At 48.1% G+C, this 19421-nt stretch overlaps 1 protein-coding gene across 2 annotated transcripts in view; it reads right to left on the bottom strand.

The window, feature by feature from the left end:
- ANTXR1 (ANTXR cell adhesion molecule 1) overlaps nucleotides 1-18054 on the bottom strand; it is a 197838-nt gene extending 179784 nt beyond the window's left edge. Inside the window, exon 1 of one of the 2 annotated variants that reach the window (XM_025470233.3) lies at nucleotides 17747-18054. In XM_025470233.3, coding sequence (XP_025326018.1) covers nucleotides 17747-17898 — 152 coding nt within the window. In that variant the 5' untranslated portion in view covers nucleotides 17899-18054. The remainder of the gene's footprint in view (nucleotides 1-17746) is intronic. The other variant, XM_049115925.1, reaches the window with a different exon arrangement.
- Nucleotides 18055-19421: the final 1367 nt, after the last annotated feature.

Genomic DNA, 19421 nt, shown 5'->3' with positions numbered 1-19421 from the left:
CCAAGCCACTGAGCCCTTGGAGTTTGGGGGCTCCTGCCTGTGTGGCGGAGACCCCAGTCCAGGATGCCCAGCCCCGTCCTACCGACTCGTGACGGATTCTCCCTTTAGTCAATCTGACAGATGGCTGTAAAAACAATGACTTTCAAGCTGTAGAATGCAACGTATTAGTGATTTGGGAAATCATTTGGGTGGGATGTTGCCAACATTAAAAACAAAATGAAATGGAACGGAACAGAAATCTTAGGATCTATCGCATGCTGCAATAGAAAGTAATACGTGAAACTTCTGGCCAATTATGTGCAAGTAATGGAGAGAGAGAGAGAGAGAGAGATTTAAACTGTATTTTTTTCTGGTGGAGCAGATCAAAAGGGTATTATGATGTAATGAGTAAAATATGTACTCCTTTAACCTCTGCTAGTTTGTCTTTTCCAGCACACGCACACCAAGAAAAACCTAAAATATGATCTGATATCAATTATTGGCATGTTCGGTGCAAATTCAATACAAAATTGTAGTTGTTGGGCAGTTGTTCAAAAGATATTTCCTATCATTAAAACGTGGGATATGATAAGTGAGACCCCCCAGGGTACCTGCCAAAGGCACCAATGTGATCTGTGGGTGACCACCAGGCCATGGTGAGCAGACAAGGGTCCGGTCAGTCCTGTGGCTGCCAAGGAAGTCAGAGGCTCCTTCCGTGAGCATGCCCAGGGGTGCAACAAGCCAGATGGGTCCGAGAAGGGGGGTGCAGGGCAGGACAAAACCCCAAACCTAAGTTTACTGAATGTTTAAATTCTTGCACTGGGTTAAGAATTCCAATTTGGAAAAAAAGTCGTTTCCCCTCCTCGCCGTACCTGCACCCAGCAGGAGGGTCTTTCTTGGATAAACAAAGCAGCTGCAAATTATTTTCTACATTTCCAAGTAGAGTGAAAATAGGTTTTTTTTCCTACTCTGAGACACATAGATTTGTAATTACTGCGTTTCCTTACACAGAATTGTGGAGCAATCTACTCTTGAGGCTGTTCAGCCCGGCAGTTAGAGCACGGCCTTGGTGCGTGCTCATGTGAGTTCAGACTCTGATGGGAGTTCGAGCTCCTGCTCTTCCATTTACTAGTGTGACATCTGAACAAGATGTTTTGCTTTCTTACACGACAGCTTGCTCCTTTATGGACGGGAATACTAGCATCTGCCTCCTAAGGATGGTTTTAAGGACTCCATGTCCTGTTCCAGGGCGCCAAGCACCCCGCTGGGAGCACGGTGCGCCCACGGGACCCGGGATCGCGGACTCCCTGCCCACTTACATGAGCAGTCAAGTCCCAGCCGCGAGACCTGAAGTGCTCCCTTCCTTACCGGCACTGACACTTGGGATAATCTCTTTCTGAAATATCTGCAAGTTTTACAAATGGAAATGGGTCTTCATTATAATTTTTATTTGGATGTATTTAATTACATGCCACGGATTTTTTTCATATTTGCTGTTCATTTTCTGTTTTAAAAAACACTGAGTATCAATGAACACCAACCACATAATTTGCAGAATCCAGCGCAAAACGAAACGGAGCTCCTCTTTTTAAAAAATTACTAAGGATTTCAAGACGGTGACAGCAGAGCATTAATCTAAGCGCCTGACCCTTGTGAGCGTGGGCTCCTGGGTGGCGGCCCAGGTCTCGGGCCCTTGACGCTGACCCTGCCATCCACATGCTTTGCCCATTTTCTGTTGGGGTGCAAATGTTTCCTTAGCTCAGGGGTGGGCAGGGCCAGACAGTAAATATTTTACACTCCGGGGGTGACATGGTCTCTATGGCAACTACTCAAACCCGCTCTTGTGACACAAAGGTGGCCATTGATAAGACAGACAGAAAGTAGGTGTGGTGATGCTCCAGGACTATTTTATTTACAAAAACAATCCGCAGGCCATAGTTTACCAACCTCTAGCCTAGCCAGTGACTTTCAGTTTTCCTCATTACAAGATAATATAGAAAACTCTATATATTTTTTTCCTGGTAGCTGAAGTTTTAGGGTACTTTCGCTACTCATTTCCTGTTATTTATTGCTGAGAATGTGGACTGGAAAAATTGTGCCTTAAGATATATATGGAGCCATTCTTTGTGACTTAATAAATATTTCATGGGTCTTTGAAAGTTTATTCTCAAAAAAAAAATGTTTATTCTCTGTGAAGTATAGGATTCAAATCTATTTATTAAAACAACCTCACTATTTTATTTTTTATTTAAATTCAATTAGTCGACATGGAGCACATCATTAGTTTCAGATGTAGTGTTCAATAAGTCATCAGTTGCATATAACACCCAGTGCCCATCACATCGTGTGCCCTCCTTAAGCTTCATTAATTATTATTCAGACCTTCTATGTCCTTTGAGTGCTTAAGTATTCAGAGAGATGTCTTTTCAGATTCTGCTGAGAAAATAAGTTAGTTTTCACCTTTGTTGGTCAAGAATAGATGAGGGTTATCTTAATACATTTCCTAAATATTGAGCATTCTTGCATTTCTAGGATAATTTTTACTGGGTGTTGATATATTATGCTTTTACTCCACTGTTAGTTTTATTTTAATGACATTTGATTTGGGATTTAAAGTTTCTAACTGGGGCACCTGGGTGGCTCGGAAGTTGAGTGTCTACCTTTGGCTCGGGTCGCGACCCCGGGGTCCTGGGATCCAGTCCTGCATCAGGTTCCCCGTGAGGAGCCTGCTTCTCCCTCTGCCTGTGTCTCTGCCTCTCTCCGAATCTCTCATGAATAAATAAATAAAATCTTAAAAAAAAAAGAATTTAAAAAATAAAGTTTTTAATCAATTTGGTCAGGAGTTTTACATATGAACCTGTCTACTTTAGTAGATATTGGTACCAGATATATGCTAGCTTTCTAAAATAAATTGGGAGACTTTCTGTTTTTCTGTTTTCTGGAAGAGTATAATACTAAAATTTTCTGTTCTGTGATAGAACTTTCCACAAAACCAACTGGTCCAAAACCAAAGGACCTACTCACAAAGGGAAATTAGTCCCTCTCAATGTCCAGATTCTACTGGGGAAGGGCAAAATTGGAAAGATCCAGAATTTCACCTAAAGGAATTTTTTATAATCACCACTATTAGACTCTTATTATCATTATGGTTCAAAATTTAGGGATTTCCATTCCTCCCACTACCCCGTAGGGAGACTTGAGAGGAAGAAGAGGAGTTTGGGAGCTAAAAGTAAGCTACATGTTTTCTTTTGTTTATTTGTTTTGTATATGCATGTAGTATGAGCATTTTTTTCTTATCCTGTGTAAAAAATTTACATTTTTCCTTTTTTCTTTTGAGAATCTATTCTTTTTTGTGTTTTATTGCATAGCCTCATATTAACTTTTCCAGGGCCAATTACTTCTATTTCTTTTATACGATATCTTTTTCTTGTTTGGTATTTCCAACATATTCTCCACTTGGATGTCAATATTTTCAAGTGATGTTTTTTTCAGAGAGGGTATGTGGATGACATACATTTTGAATTTTTTTATGTCTGAGAAAGCCTAGCTATGGAATTTAAATGCCACATTTCACTCAGGACTCTATAATTATTGAGGTTTTCTTTTGAGTATTTAATGTTGTAGATGAAAGAGACAAAAAAATCTAATGTCAATCTGAGTCTTGCTTTTTTTGTTTGCAGGGGAACGGAAACCTATTTTTCTTTCCTTTTTGGAAGAATGTAGACATTGCTATTCATCACATATTTTAAGAACTTATCAAAGGTTGTGTACTTGGCGAATCCTTTAAAAATTAATAAGGCTGAGTATTTGGTAAGTCCTCTAAACGTTCTCTTTTCTCTTCCTAGAATTTTTATTGTAAATATAGTGTATATAGTTTTTGTATAGTGTATATATATAAATTATTGTGTATGTGTGTGTGTGTATACATATCCCGTTCCTAGGCTTTGTATTACTTATCTCTTGTCTGTCATTTTCACCTCTGTATTCTTTCTGCTTGAGTTCTAGGAAAAGTTTCTTCTGAGGAACTGAATTTACTTTCTGCAATATTCAGTATGGTGGACATTGTTTCCAATGGATTTCAATAGTCAGAAATAGCATATTTTCTCTCCAAAAGCTTATTTTCAGCTTGTTCCTTTCTCATGACAGGATGCTCTTGTTCGTTGATGCATTATCATCTGAAAATTTACTGACAATACTAATTAGACATATATTTGCCTAACTGGCTTCACTGGTCATTACCACTTCCTTTAACTAACAACTATTACATTTAAATATTTTTTTAAAAATCTTGATTCACTTTTTTTGTAATTTCTTGAAAATTATCCGTACTCTCCTTTTTGGAAGAATCCATATCTATTTGAAAATGTTTTTCTATATTTTTCACATGTAAGGGACATCTTTGATAAATATAACATTTTAGGCCATAAATTTATCCATCAAAATTCTCCACCATTTAATGTTGCAGAGCTTCCACAGGTAACCTGTGTCTTTTCCACTCATAAAATTATTCTTTTGTCATTGAAATTAAAAATGATCACAAGGAATGCCTAAGTACTCATCTCTTTCTTTTTTTTTTAAGATTTTATTTATTTATTCATAGAGACAGAGAGAGAGAGGCAGAGACACAGGCAGAGGGAGAAGCAGGCACCATACAGAGAGCCTGACGTGGGACTGGATCCAGGGTCTCCAGGACCACGCCCTGGGCTGCATAAACCACTGCGCCACGGGGGCTGCCCCAGTACTCATCTCTTTTAATTAGCTAATTACATTTGATTGCTACTTGGTAAGCCTATTCAATCTTCATTTTCAGGTTTTTCTTAAATCAGGAAAGTTCTATCCTCTCTTTGAATGTTTCTTCTAGACTATTCTTTAGCAACTGAAATTATCTGGTATATTGGATACCTATTTTTGTCATTCACTATTTATCATCTTCTCTCTCATCTTTACCTAACTCATTTCCCTATTCAAATTTGGAGAATTTCTCAAAGAAGCCTTCATCACTTATTTCATTTTCTGCATTGTCAGTTCTGCTCTTTACTGCTTCTAGGGTGACTTTACATCTTTCCCTATTATTTCATATTTTGTTAACTGCTCTAGGTTCCTTGTCTTCACATCCATATTTTATATTTCATAAAATACTCATTTTCTTCAACATCATTGAAATTATAATACATACAATGCTAAAACTGACCTCTTCTGCTTTGAAAATTCTTTCTGTATATACGTTCTTCTTGGACCTTGGGAATTTTGTTTAATCCCTTGTTTAAGTTGCTGAAATCGTATAGTCGGCCCTATTGTCATCCTTGAATGTGGTTAAGGTGTAATTGGGTCTGGTATTTGCTTCCCAAATAGTTTTTTGTGTGTTTTTTTTTTCTCATCTCACATTTATAAACTTCTCTAAGAATTCAAATCTGAGAAGGGAGTTGGTTTTGATGGTTTAAGTAAGCTTATGTTATTGTTCCATCACTTAGAGAAGAGTAGCGGACGGAGTGGACACTCATCATTTCCCACAGATAAATATCATCCTTGCAAGGTTTGTGTGTGCATTTTGGACATGGTTACATCCATCCAGCTTGTGATTTGCAGGAGTTTTTGGCCTGGTCTCTACTTCAGGTTCATCTTTTGTTATAGCTGACATCTTTCCTGATCCCCACTATATCCACAGAATCAAACACGCCATTTCCCTGGAGACCCAGGATCTATGGGGAGGACTCAGTTAAGCTGGGTAGAACTACTGTCATGAAGATGGCTGGTGCTCATGAGTTCTCTCTTTTGTGGCTTAATTGCCCCTTGATTATCCAGTGCAGCTGCTTTTGCACAGTCAGAAGGGCTCCAGGGAGATGGTTCTCATCCCTCTTATGTCCCACTCTTCACTTCAAATTCACTTCCAGACTTGGGATTGTTCTTGGGGCTCCTTCCAAATCTTCCTCTACATGTTTTCTACAACTTGGCAACAGAGTTGAAAGTAGATCCTGGCTGACCTCCTTCAAACTCCGTCCATCTGTTCTGTGTCTGGTGGAATTTCTTACAAGTGTGCTGCATGTCAATGTCCTTAGTCTTTGGATCTGATGTAGGTTCCCCCGGTTGCCTCCTCAAGACTTTTTCTTTTAGAGGGGTGGAGCAGCTGTAGATGATAGTGGGGTAGGTGGTGAAGGAGAAGCTGTGTGTTCAGATTCCGTTTCAGAAGTCATAAACAAATTGTCTTTCTTATCTCCCACTAAGAGCCTCAGGTCATTAAATTTTAGTTTCATCATTTATGATGCCCTGAAAGTGTACTTCCAAAAATCACCAATGCCTTTATTTCTACTGAAGCATACAGCCTTTCTCAGTTCTCATTTTGCTGGATGCCTTTATAATATGCATAAATACAACACACAGTATTTATTGTTTCAACAAACTGATTTCTGAATGCCTAGTAGGTCCTTCTGAATCTGTAAAGATTAATAATTCCAACACTTGATATTTCTTAAGTATTTACTAAGCATCAGCATTGGGCTGAGCACTCTATATGCATTGCCATTTAGTAATAGTAGCTGGCACTTCTGAGCACTTTCTACATGCTCATAGGATTCTGTTCAAGGGCACAACCCCCCTCTGTGATAATATTATCTCTCTCTCTTTTTTTTTTTTTTATTTTTTTTACAAATGAGGAAACTGAGTTCACAAAGAGGTTAAGTAACTTGCTCAAGGACACACAGCTAGTTAAGTGGTAGAGTTGGAATTTGAACTCAGGTGTCTGGTTCTAGAGTCCACTTTTAGTCTAAACATCATGTTCATAGTCTCCTTTCTGGTGTTTAAACCTGTGCCCTTAACACCTATGCAACAGTGCCTCCCCACGGAGGGGTCAGGAAATGCACAGTTACAACTGATAGTGTTAGGTGCCAAGATAGCGGCAAGTACCAGAAAATTTCCACAAATTGTATGGGAACTTGGAATTTGGGAGTGGGTATACCAGGAAAGGCTTAAAATTGAGGCACTTGATGGGAATCAGGAGTGCTGAATTGGTTGACCATTTTAATGGAGTAAAGCGTGCAAAGAGCTTCAGCAGTTTGGCCTTCAATGGTCTCCCCTTTTGTTTCTTTGACAATGTCTTTTATGACAATTAGTAATCAGGATGGCCGTGTAATTTAAGATCCAAACAAACATTTTCAAGAGTAAAGTAAGAAGCCATTAATAATTGTGCTGGGACAAGGAGCACAAACCAGTAACGTCCTGGGACATGCATTTATTGATTAGTGTTTAGATTATGGCTGTGCAATGACATCTTGAATTTCCTTTTATTATTTTGACTGGTGTGTAGTTAGTTATAGGATATATCATTTTTATTTGTTGTATGATTTCCGTAAACTTTGCATTTACGTTCTCTTGTATGTGAAAAGTGATGGCAGGATGATTATGATTATGATTATAAAAGGATTCATAATCCTTTGGCACCAAGGTCTTGGGAAATCGAACTCCGTATGAAAACGAGGTTGACTCCCAGATCTTGGTCTAAGTGGCTGGGTTTGCGGTGATGTCAATCACCAAGACTAGAAATAGAAGAGGAGATGATATTATGGGGGAAACAGTGGGTCATCCCTCCACTGAAATTCTCTCTCCTTGCCTCAGTGGCACAATTCTTTGCTGGTTCTTTTCTGACTGTTCTGGTAACTTCTTGGCATTATTTAGTGGAGTTTCTTCCTTGGTGCAGACATTCCTGTTAGCAATTCCTCTAAGGCTGGATCCTGGCCATCTTTGTCATTAAACTCCTGACATTTAAAAAATCCTGATATTATCTTGATATTATCTAGATATTATTTATTATTCGTATTCACATTTTTGACTTACTACCCTTGGGCTAACACCACTCAAGACTTTATTCTCGATCCCAGTGTATAAATCCAGCTGCCGACTCAGCATCTCCACCCAAATGTTCCACATGTTCAGACTCAACACGTCCACACCGAGCCCTCCTTCCTTCTGAACCCTATTCCTTATCCTCTCAATGCTTTCCTCTCCCACATCCCATGTAAATCAGGTCCTAAGCTCCTCACAACAAAAGAGCTCTCAATTTCATTTATTCTTTTCCTCATTCCTACTTCAAGAAGAAGTGAAATATAGATAAAACACACACATAAGCTTCCTATTGTTGTCTGTAGAAAACTTTAATCCTATTACCTATTGCTGACATGAAAATAATCCACTCTTCCCAGATTCTTTCCCTGTCACGTTCCCTGTCATGCTTACATCACAAGGATGTGGGTCACCTTACTTTCCTGTATGTTACTCCTTTGCCAGAATGTCTTTTTTTTTTTTTTTTAACTTGGTCACCTGACAAAATCCCGCTGAATGTTCAAATCCTAGATCCAAAGCTACCTCCTACAGGAAGCCTCCTAAGCCTCTCTCATGTCAACCAAAATTAATTATTTCATCAACTGTTTCCCCAGCCCTTTGTCTCTTTATTAAACTGTGAAATCTTTGAGAACCAGGGACCTCTTGGGCATTTTGAAATTCCAGAAGTTTGACACCATTTGAAAATTCTGCATTGAATCGGAATATTCCTTCCCCTAAGCAGGCAGCTCTGCTCAGAATCTAGAGGCGTCTTTTGCTGGAGGACCACATCCTTTCTCTACACGGGTAATTACCACCACCACCAGGACCGCCAGCAGCATCATTACCACTACCATCTGTCCTCCGGGTACTCACATACCAAATGCTTCATTAAAGGTTTTAATCTAACATGATTTACAACACTTCCATGAGGCAGGAGTTTTAATACCTATTTTATCGATAAGAAGACTCAGGTTCAGAGGGGCTAAGTAATTTTCACTAAGGTCACAAAACTTGGTAAGAAGGCTGAGCTGGTGTTTAAAGCCAGAGATGTCTGATACTGGAGTTGGCTCTCTTAACCCTTCTGCTTGAGCCTTGGTTTACTCCCATGAGGCCCTCGGACCACATTTCATGCATGAGGTCTTGACAGAAAGGGGACTAAGGACTACCAGCAAGTGCCATGGCTTAGATATGCATGCACCTGTGATAGGGCCGGGGCACACTGAAGGGCAGCGCATGGCCTATCTGACCTCTGCTCTTCCTTCTCCATGTCAGTGGGGCTTTCCTGCCACTGTCTCAAATAAGAACTCTGCTTGGAGTCCAGCTCTGGGGTATCTGCTGCCCCAGCTGCATCCTCGCCATAGAGGAGAAAGGTCATCATCACGGGGCAGCTTCCCTTGTCTTCCTGTTCTATCTTACCACTTATTGTGGGAGGGAAAGACCCACATCAGAATCACCTGGGAAGCTTTTCCAAAATAGACACGCTTGCCCTAGCCTCCTCAGGTTCGGGGGGGGGGGGTCTTGGTTGGGAACTACTGGTTGAACACATTCACTTCTGAGGTCTACGATTTACACTGGCCCTAATCACTGAAACCTTTTCATTTCTTCCAGAAAAAATGCTCAGATGTCGCCCAGGGGTGCTAGGAATCAACATCGTTGGCGTGCCTTGCTCTGCCCTGCAATCTTTCAGCCAGGGGTTCTCAACCTGGGTGGTACAATCTCATAGGAAGGCATTCAGAAATAAACGTAGAGGCGTTTACTGATTGGTTATCACAATGACCAGGAAGGCTGATGGCATTTACAGAGGAGGGATCAGAAATGCTAAGTATCTCACGTGCCCCGCAAGGAAAAAAAATGTCCCACCAACAATGCCGACAGCAACCTCACGGACAAACACATTTGGTGTTTGACTCAGTGTTTGAATCAGCCTCTGCGATACCCTGACATCCTCTCGGCTCAGCGGCTGCAGTGCTGTAGTGTCCTGGGGGCTGCCCTCCCTTGCCAGCCACTCAAAGTCCTGATATTCTATAAACTAGGGAACAAGAGATTCTTAGTTTTCAGATATTCCTGTAATACAAGGGTGGCAGGGAAGCTTGTCTAACCTTCATTTCTGCTTCCCATTTAACCTAATTTAATTCCCTGCCCACGAAGATGTGGGCGGGAAGGGAAGAAGAGAGCAGGAGCCAGTTACTGCCTTATGGGCAGATTTGAACTATCATGTCTGACAGTACTCCCAGGTTGATGAATAAATGCAAGATCTAGCTCAAAACCAACCCTTTCCCATCAGCCTTATGGATCCTTGCCCTCTCTCAGTGACTACTCCTTTCTTGCTTACTCAGGCCAGAGCGGTGTATAATTACAGGTTTGCAGTAGAGGTTTTTAATGCCCACCCATATCTGGCTTTCCTCTCCTTTTAGATACGTGGGAAGATGAAAATTTTCACCCTCTTTCCATAGGGTGAGCCCAAGTGGCTGGTTCTGACCAATAGATTGTCAGTGGAAGGATGCCTGGCAGTTCCCATGGGGGCATTTCATCACCCCAGCTGAGAGACCCTCAGCAACCTCTTCCCTCGTAGCTGTGACGGTGGAAGCTGGGGTCAGGAAGACATCTCCACTAGCGTGGCTCCCAGGGCAACTACTGCGAGCAGAGCCCCTGCTGACCGCCCTCCGACGTGTAGAGTGGCAGAGATTATAACCAAAGGTTTAGATCTTTGTTGCTCTTCGCCACTGAGATTCGGGGGGATTGTTTGTTACCACAGCATAACTTAACCTATCCCGATCGATATGGAGTTCTTTTTTGCATGTTTAGATATTTTTCATCTTTGTGCGTAGATCATGAGTCAGAGTGGCTTGGGTTTGAGGCTGAATTTCACCACTTAGAGTGACCTTGGCTGACCTTTGTAAACCTCAGTTTCCTCATGTGTCAAATGGTGCTCATGACTGTACTAACCTGATGTGGTTGTAAAGATTACACGGGGTAATACAGGCAAAGTGCTACACCGCAGTGCCTGGCGGGTAGCAAGGGCTCAGTAAACATCACTTATTATTTTTCCTTATTGCTGATCTAAAATCAATTTTATTGCCCCCTTCCCCAAATCCTCCAGGAGCCTTGAGCTTTGGCTGCCCTGAGTCCTTCTGCCTAAAAAGCAAATAGTCTGGGACTGCTTCTTGCTTCTTTTATATTCCCTATAGCCCCCAGAACAGGGACACGGAGTTATCCATATCTCTGAGTACACACTTGTGATTGGAATTGAGAAAGTACTTATGTCAAATGAATGAAAGAATCAGCCAAACAGATGAAACCTAATTCTCCGCCCCCCCTCCTTTTTTTTTTCAGTATAAGACTGGCATGTCTGGGAAATGTCAGGAAATGCCCAAATATCCACTTGGTCTTTTGTTGCCAAGCGATCGCTGGGAAAGGCAAAATCCAGTCTCTTGGCCACACATCAAAAATAGACACACATTCTAAATCAGCAGAAAGCAAATCCCATTTGCACTTATGTGACAGGCAAGTCTTGCTAAGGATGCCAGAGTTTGTTTCTGGACCTCTGGGAGCCCTTTAGCACTTGAAGATGATTACAGGTTATCTTAGGAAGGGCGCCTTCCTCCAACACTCCTGGATTCTATTCTCAGCTTGACACTGAGTTTTACCAGGTCTCCCCGGCTAAGGAAACTAGAGGTAATTACCTGGCTGACCCAGACAGAAATACACAACACTTACGCCATATTTACTTTTATTTTTGACCCAATTTGAAGGCAGTTCTACCATCTATTACCTAGTCTAATAAGTCCTCTCCAAACCTGGAACCTAACTGGAGAAACATTTAAAACCAACCATAAAACCCATTTCAATACAAAAGAAAAAGAAGAAAAAGAAAGAAGAAAGAAAGAAAGAAAGAAAGAAAGAAAGAAAGAAAGAAAGAAAGAAAGAGAGAGAGAGAGAAAGGAAAGAAAGAAGAAAGATTACAGCCCCTGAGAAACTTTTTTTTTAATGATGCCTTTTAGAATTATTATTGTAGCATTTTCAAAATACCTTGTAATGGCTCTTTGTTTCCTTATTCCGAGCTCATTTTGCGTTTTCATCTCCCGAAGCCCTCTTCCTAAGTATCCCTGCAAACTGCTACCCCTGTGAATTCCAACACACGTACAGGGTCCGATTTCCTTTTTTCCATCAGGTACAATCTGAGCAAATGAACACGTATGTGCCCTGGCAGCGCGTCGTCCTCAGGTGTCCCGCATGCACGCTGGAGGCCCACCCATCAGCTAAGCCCCCCGGCTGGAGATCCCCAGGGCTGCGCGGGGTTGGGGTCCCCCCAACTTGCAATCAACCCAGGCGGGTCTGAGAGCGGAGCAGGAGCTCCTCAACTAAGTGATGTCGTGATGCTTTATGTACCGTCATTTACTGAAACCCTGACGCAGGCCTTTTCATGCCTGGAACCCCCCCAGTCCGTCTAGGGGGCCTGCATGTGCCGGGGGGCCTCTCCCGCAGCCAGCAGCCCCCCAACCCCGGGCTGAACCCGCCTTCCAGCGACAATGCCAGCGCTCGCCTCGGGACGGAGCAGGGTCGTCCTCGGGCACATGTGAGGATGCGCAAGAGTCAGGACACCTCGCTCCTGACTCTAAAGGTGTCTTTTCTAGCTGGTAGTTGATGGGAACCCAGGGGCGTTTTCTCCGGAAAACGATGCCACACCTGGTGGCCACATCCCCAGGCCCGGGTCACAGGACTGTGCTGGGCCCCCGGCCCTGGAGAGTGAAACCCAGCCCTGGCCCTACACACCAACCCCACTAGGGGGTCATCTGGTTGTGGTGCCAGCATGGGGCCGCGGGCGGGGACAGCATGGGGTGCCCTTGAGTGGGGAGAAGGGAAGGCAAAGGTGGGCGCCAGCGGACGGGAAGGAGCGGCAGGAGGAGCTGGGGAAGGAGCACGCGCCGGGCCTGTAGGGGGTCCCACGATGGCAGGGTAGATCTGGGGCACAGGCTGTGGCTCTGGAAGGTCCTACAGAGGCAGCTCTGCGGTGCTTACTGCCCCCCCCCGCCCCCCCCCCCCCCCCCCCCCCCCCGCCACCGATGGTGACCTCCGTCTGAAGTCCGGGGCCCGCACGGCCGCAGCCAGCCCTTCCCGAGGCCCGTGACGGAGAGTCCGCTTCTCCCACTCCCGTAACCAATCGTTCTTATAAAACAGACCAACAGGATCCGTAAGGGTGTCGTGGGGAGGACCCTGGGAGAGAGGACGGGAGCGCTCCGGCCGTGGGCCGCCCCGGAGAAGCCAGCGCGCCTGGACGCTTCCCTGCTGCAAGCGCCTTGGGAACGCGACCCCGATCCCCGACTGAATCCCAGGGTCTGCCTTCCTGGCCACAACCGGAGAAGCATGTTTAGGCGAACACGGAATTCGTCGGTCGAAAGCCTCGGGAGCCGGGGCAGCAGCCCGGTGGCCAGCGCTAGTGCGGCCCGGCGGGTACCACGGAAGTCGGGGGTCACCACCAGGCCCTGCGCCCCGCTCAGAGGACGCGACGGGCCATCAGATGTATAATGTGGGTCCTCTCCGGGCCACATGCATCTGGCTAACACCTGGAATGAGCTGAGTTCTAATGTCATGGAAAAGAAGAGAGCCATCACCGGGAACCCTGTCACAGGGGTTGAGGGCCGGGACAGAAAGGTCCCCTGTACAGGGGCTTCAGCCTGCAGCCTGTCCCGCAGGCCAAAGTATCTCGGATGCCCGAGGGGAGTCCGCGCTCCTTCCCCCGCTACTCGCTGAGCCTGGGTGCTGGGCAGCACCCTCCGAGAAGGTTCTTGCTAGGGCAGGAGACCGTGTCTTCAGGGACCCCCCGGGGCCTCTAGGCAATCGCTGCGGTGTAGCCCATCCCGGGCTCTGAGTTGGACAATCCCATAAATCAGCCGGGGCCGAGATGGCAAGCTAGGAGCGCGCACCCCATCGAGTACCAGCGATTGTTTCATTCAGCGAACACTCTCCTTCCTCAGCCACAGGACAACCGAAGCCGCCAGAGGAGCGCATCTAAGCGTACAGGGAGGTGCCTGCACAAGGGCCGCATTCTCTCTTTCCTGGAGCATTTCGGGGCCCCCCTAACGTCCTGCACCGTATCCTATGATGCATTTGGAAATTTATTCCGGGATTAGATAGTGAAGAAGCAGCAGCCTCTACAATCGTATGCTGGGAGCCCAGCACGCTGGTTAGACAACCTCCTCACACTTGAAACAACTTTTTTTAAAAGCTCCAAGTGACTTATTTTCGTTGAATATAAAAGTAGCATATGCTCATCATAGAAAACTTTGAAAGTTCAGAAAAACACCCCAAAAAAGAAATTAAAAATCTTATCTTCTAGACAGAAATACAATTGAATTGCCTGTTCGGTAAATCCAGAAATACACGTGTGTCCTTAGCTTTTTCACAAAAGTAGAATCGTAATGTACTTAACATCGGTGATTGTATTTTTGCCCAAGGGTACATGACGAGCATGCACAGCAAGCATGTCAATACTACGCCGTATCATGCCTCACTTAATAAATAAGTTGTTAGACATTTAGGTAACTTTCAGCTGTATTATTATAAACATAGAGTCAACATGGAACAACATAGAGTCACTTGTTTGAGACCATCTTGGATTTTTCCTTTTGGATGGAAAAGTAGAGCCCCCCCCCCTTTTTTTTCTAAAAAAAAAAGCCTTTGATACATGTTGCCAAATCACCTTGTCTGCACCATCCAATGCAGTACCCACATGTGGTTGTCTCAACTAAAATTAATTAAAAAGAAACAATATAACAAGTTCACTTGCTTATTCACAGTAGCCACAGGTCAAGGTGCTCAATAGCTAGGTATGGCTAGTAGACACACCTGGCCGGAGCAGGTAGAGAACATCTCCATTATCACAGAAAGTTCCTTTGGACAGCCTGGAAAGACTACACAGATTCACATTTTCCTTAGTAAGATATGAAAGCGCCTTCCTCCCACAAGTTGGCCAATATCAAACATGGTAATTTTTTTAAAAAATCTTTGCCAACTTAATAAAAATTACATCTTGTTCAATTTTTTCATTTCTTGACTAGGGAAATTGAAATTTTTTTGCTTGTTTACTGATTTTCATGTATCTTTTGTGAAATATTTATGTACCATGCCTGTTTTCAACTGGGGTCATCTTTTTAAAACTGCTTTTTCTATATTAAGACCAATCTTTAAGGAGCAATTGATGTCACAAAGTTGTTGTGACTTTTCATTATCCTTTATCTCTGGCATTTTTTCACTTATGGAAATGGAAAATTTGACTCTATTTAACTATCTTCATAGTTTTCTTTATTGCTTCTGTCCTGTTTTGAAAGCTCTAAGCCTAAGATTACAGTAATAGCCATTTAAATTTTCTTCCGGTTGTTTCATCCTTTCATTGTAAACATTTAAATTTTCAGTCCTTCTGGAATTTATTTTGGTGTGTGGTGTAAGACATAAACCTAATCTTTTTTCTTTTCCCATGTTACCATTTGTCCAAGAATCTTTTTTTTCCTTCTTCTTTATTTTAAGTAGGCTCCATGCCCAGCATGAAGGCCCCGAGATGAAGACCTTGAACTAAGATCATGGGTTGGACACTTAACCGACTGAGTCACCCCAGGCGCCCCAACATTTTTTAAAATAAGAAATGAATTCCCCACTGACTTGACCTTCCACTAAATGCTCTCATATTCCTGGATTTCCTTCTCAATGTTCTATTCTGCCTATCTGTTTTTTGGCCTTTACCATCCTGTTTGTAATAATTTGCTTTATGGTACATTTTAATATTTGCAGGCCTCAGCATGTCTTCATTATCTTTTTTCCTAAAACTGTTTTTACCAGGTTTTTGTTCCCTAAGATAAACTTAGAATCGTTTTGTTAAGTTCCTCTCACCACCAAAACAAATTCTTGCAGAACTTTGATTTAAAAGTTTAATTCAATTCAAATTAATTTGGGGAGAACTTGATTTTCTCTACTGTATATGGAAGCACTCCATTCAGGGCCCTAGGGGTTCTGTCTATTTTTTTTTTTTTTTTCAAGTCTTCCTGTATGTCCTGCAGAAATGGCTTTTAGGGGAGGGGAAAAAAAAAAAGGTGCAGCACCATGGGCACCTCTGCCTTTTCAGACACAGCCTCTGAATCTGTGAGCTGTTGCTCCCAGCCACTAGAAGCAACAAAAGAAATTCCATTTTTTTCGGTACTGGAGTATATTTTCAGTGTCCACTTTCTCATAAATCTCCAAGAAGGAGACCTCGCTTTTCATCCAAAGAATCTGGAGTTCAAAACAGCCCTTACGGAAAACTCAAACTCCAGGGGCGACTGCAAAGCACATTTGGTGTCTCGCGGGCCAGCTTATTTTGCAGGACTCTTTTTCCAGCTCGCAAATACTTTCCAGTCTGTGAAATGCATCTCCCGCCCCTGCTGGAGCGCGGCCTCGGGGGCACCGGGAGCCCAGGCAGGGCAGTGGGGCGCGGGCCCCCCAGGGCCGGGGCTCAGCAGAGGGCAGGGGCTTCGGCGGCCACAGGGGCTGGGCCAGGCCTGGGGGCGGGGGTCCCGGGGCGCTGTCCTCCCCGGAGCCCACCCGTGCAATTGCCCCCGAGGGGGGGGGATGCTGCCCCGCCGGGCCCGCGCCCCGTGTGCCCCCCGCGCTGCGCCCCGAGGAACAAAGGCCGCGCCCGGCGCAGGCGGAGCGGGTGCTCGGGTGGGTTTTTGTGTCGCCAGCCGCCCTGCAGCCGCGCCGGGCCCGCGCCCCGGGTCTCCCCGAGCAGATGCAGCAGGGCCCGCGGCATCCTCACGTCCCCCCCCACCCCGGGCTCCCCGGTCCCACAAGGCCAGGCGGAGACGGGCCCCCGACGGCCCCGTGGGCTCGGGAGCGGACGGTGCGGGCGCCCCCGGGACCCCCCGGGCCTCCCCACCCCGGGGCCCCTGCGGCCCAAGCCCCGCGGCAGCATCCCCCAGCCCAGGCTGCAGGGCGCGCGGCACTTACTTGTCCAGGATGAGCTACAGGTCAAAACCCCCCAACAGGCTGGAACCCCTTGGCCACCCCAAGCCCCGCGGCAGCATCCCCCAGCCGAGGCTGCAGCGGCCCCCGGCCCCCGGCACCTCCGGCCCCCCATCCCCCCCGCGGCAGCATCCCCGAGCCGGGGCTGCAGCGATCCCCGAGCCCCCCCTCCCCGGTCTCCTGAGCTCCCCCGGTCCCCCCGACCCCCCCGCGGCAGCATCCCCGAGCCCAGGCTGCAGCGGCCCCCGAGGCTTCCCGGCACCCCAGCACCCCTAGTCCCTCAGCCCCCCGCGGCAGCATCCCCGAGCCCAGGCTGCAGCGGCCCCCGAGGCCCCCGGCCCCCGAGCCCCCCAGCCCTCCCCAGCCCCCCGCGGCATCCTCCCCGGGCCGGGGCTGCAGCGCCCCCGAGCCCCCAGCCCCCCGAGCCCCCCGAGCCCCCAGCCCCCGCGGCATCCTCCCCGAGCCCAGGCTGCAGCGGCCCCCGACCCCCCAGCCCCCCCCGCGGCATCCCCCCCGGGCCGGGGCTGCAGCGCCCCCGAGCCCCCAGCCCCCCAGCCCCTCGAGCTCCCCCAGTCTCCCCCCCAGCCCCCCGCGGCATCCCCCGGGCCGGGGCTTCAGCGGCCCCAGCTACCCCCCAGCCCCCGCGGCATCCCCCCCGGGCCGGGGCTGCAGCGGCCCCAGCTACCCCCCAGCCCCCGCGGCATCCTCCCCGGGCCCAGGCTGCAGCGCTCCCCGAGTCCCCGGCCCCCTCAGCGCCCCTCCGCGGCATCCCCCCCCGGGCCGGGCTGCAGCGCCCCGCGAGCCCCCAGCCCCCGCGGCAACCCCCCCGGGCCCAGGCTGCAGCGCCCCCCGAGCCCCCAGCCCCCGCGGCATCCCCCCCGGGCCCAGGCTGCAGCGCCCCCGAGCCCCCCGAGCCCCCCGGCCCCCGGCATCCCCCGGCCGGGCCGCCGCGCGCCGCACTCACTTGTCCAGGATGAAGTAGAGGTCGAAGCCGCCGTAGCAGGCAGCGCCCGCGTCCTCCCGGCGCCCCCCGTGCGCGGCGCAGAGCAGAGCCAGGGCGGCCCAGCCGAGAGCCTGGAGGCCGCGGCCCAGCGCCGTCCGCCGCGCCGTGGCCATGACCCGGGCCGGTCAGGGACGCGCCATCCGCCGCGCTCCCCGGAAGCAGAGTGGGCAGGCCCGGGGCCCCGGCACCTCCGCGGCCGGCCGGGCTCGGGGTCCAGGCGCGGCCGCTCCTCCTCCGCCTCCGCCGCCGCCGCCTCCGCCGCGCTGCTCCCGGCGCCGACCCGCGCGCCTTTGTCCCGGCGCTTAAGTACCGCGGGGGGCGGGGGGGGGCGCTCGGGGCTGCTCGGCCTCCGCTCCCTCCCCGCCCCCTCCCCTTTCCGACTTCTTTTGGGGGGAGCGGGGGCAGGGAAGCAAGCTCAGAGGGTGCCCCCTCGTGGCCGCTCCCGCCCCGCCCTGCCCGGCATCTCCCCGCGCGCACCCCGCTGAGGCAGGGAGCCTCCCACGAGCGACCGACCGCCTCCTCCAGGGAGCCCACCTGGGGCGGAGGCTCTGCAGACAGGCCTTCGTGCAAATGAGTCAGATGAATTAGGGGCGCGCGGGGCCTTGGTGACCTGACCCCCAACCCCCCCCCCCCCCAGCGACCTTCCTGTCCTATCAGCGCAAAACAGGCGGTGGGGGCCAGGCCTGTGGCTGGGCATAGCCTGGAGGGTCCCCAGACAAGGACTGCTCCGCGCCTGGGACAGCCGGGCCTTCCAGATGGTCCCCATCCCCAGACTTTACAGATTCCCTGACAGGTTCTTCTTTTCAGCCTGTGATTTTTTTTTAATTTTTTTTTTTAATTTATTTACGGTAGTCACAGAGAGAGAGAGAGAGAGAGAGAGAGGCAGAGACACAGGCAGAGGGAGAAGCAGGCTCCATGCACCGGGAGCCCGACGTGGGACTCGATCCCGGGTCTCCAGGATCGCGCCCTGGGCCAAAGGCAGGTGCTAAACCGCTGCGCCACCCAGGGATCCCCTCAGCCTGTGATTTTTGAGGGTTTTTTTTCACCGTGTCTTTGACTTAGGACAGGGAGTGAACAACTCGCAAGGGCCTGGACCTTCCAGATCATTCGGGGACTGGCAGGGCAGGCCAGTGGGCACCTTCTGAAGCAGGGATCCTCTGCAGAGTGGATCCAGGTGGGAGCTCAGCTCAGCTTCACAGATCTTCCACCCCACCCGCGGCCCCCAGGGAGGCTTCAGGCTCCGTTTCCCAGCATTGTTTCTCCACACACACGTCTTCGCCTCCATCTGTGATGCTCTAAGGCACTTGGTCCCTGGTGTGACCATCAGTGGCAGTTCCCCCCCCCCCCCCAGGTGTACCACGGAATCCTAGTGTCTTCACCAAGCAATAGTTTTGTTGCCAAATACGTTTTGGGGTTTCATAAAGCATTGCACTGGCCTGCCTCGAAAACGATCCTCAATGTCCCTTCTTTCCCGGTGCTAACACACCCCCACACAGTGGATAAAGACCGATTTATGGGCAGTCGGTGAGATATTGCAGAAACGATGACGCGTGACTTCTGAGGCGAGGTCACAGAAGATGGTGTGGCTTCCTTCTGGCTCTCTTGGATAACTTGCCCTGGGGAGCCCTTTGCCTTG

Source organism: Canis lupus, chromosome 10, assembly GCF_003254725.2.
Source record: "Canis lupus dingo isolate Sandy chromosome 10, ASM325472v2, whole genome shotgun sequence".
NCBI lineage: Eukaryota > Metazoa > Chordata > Mammalia > Carnivora > Canidae > Canis > Canis lupus.
The sequence above is the reverse complement of the archived record's forward strand: the minus strand, read 5'-3'. Positions and strand labels throughout refer to the sequence as shown.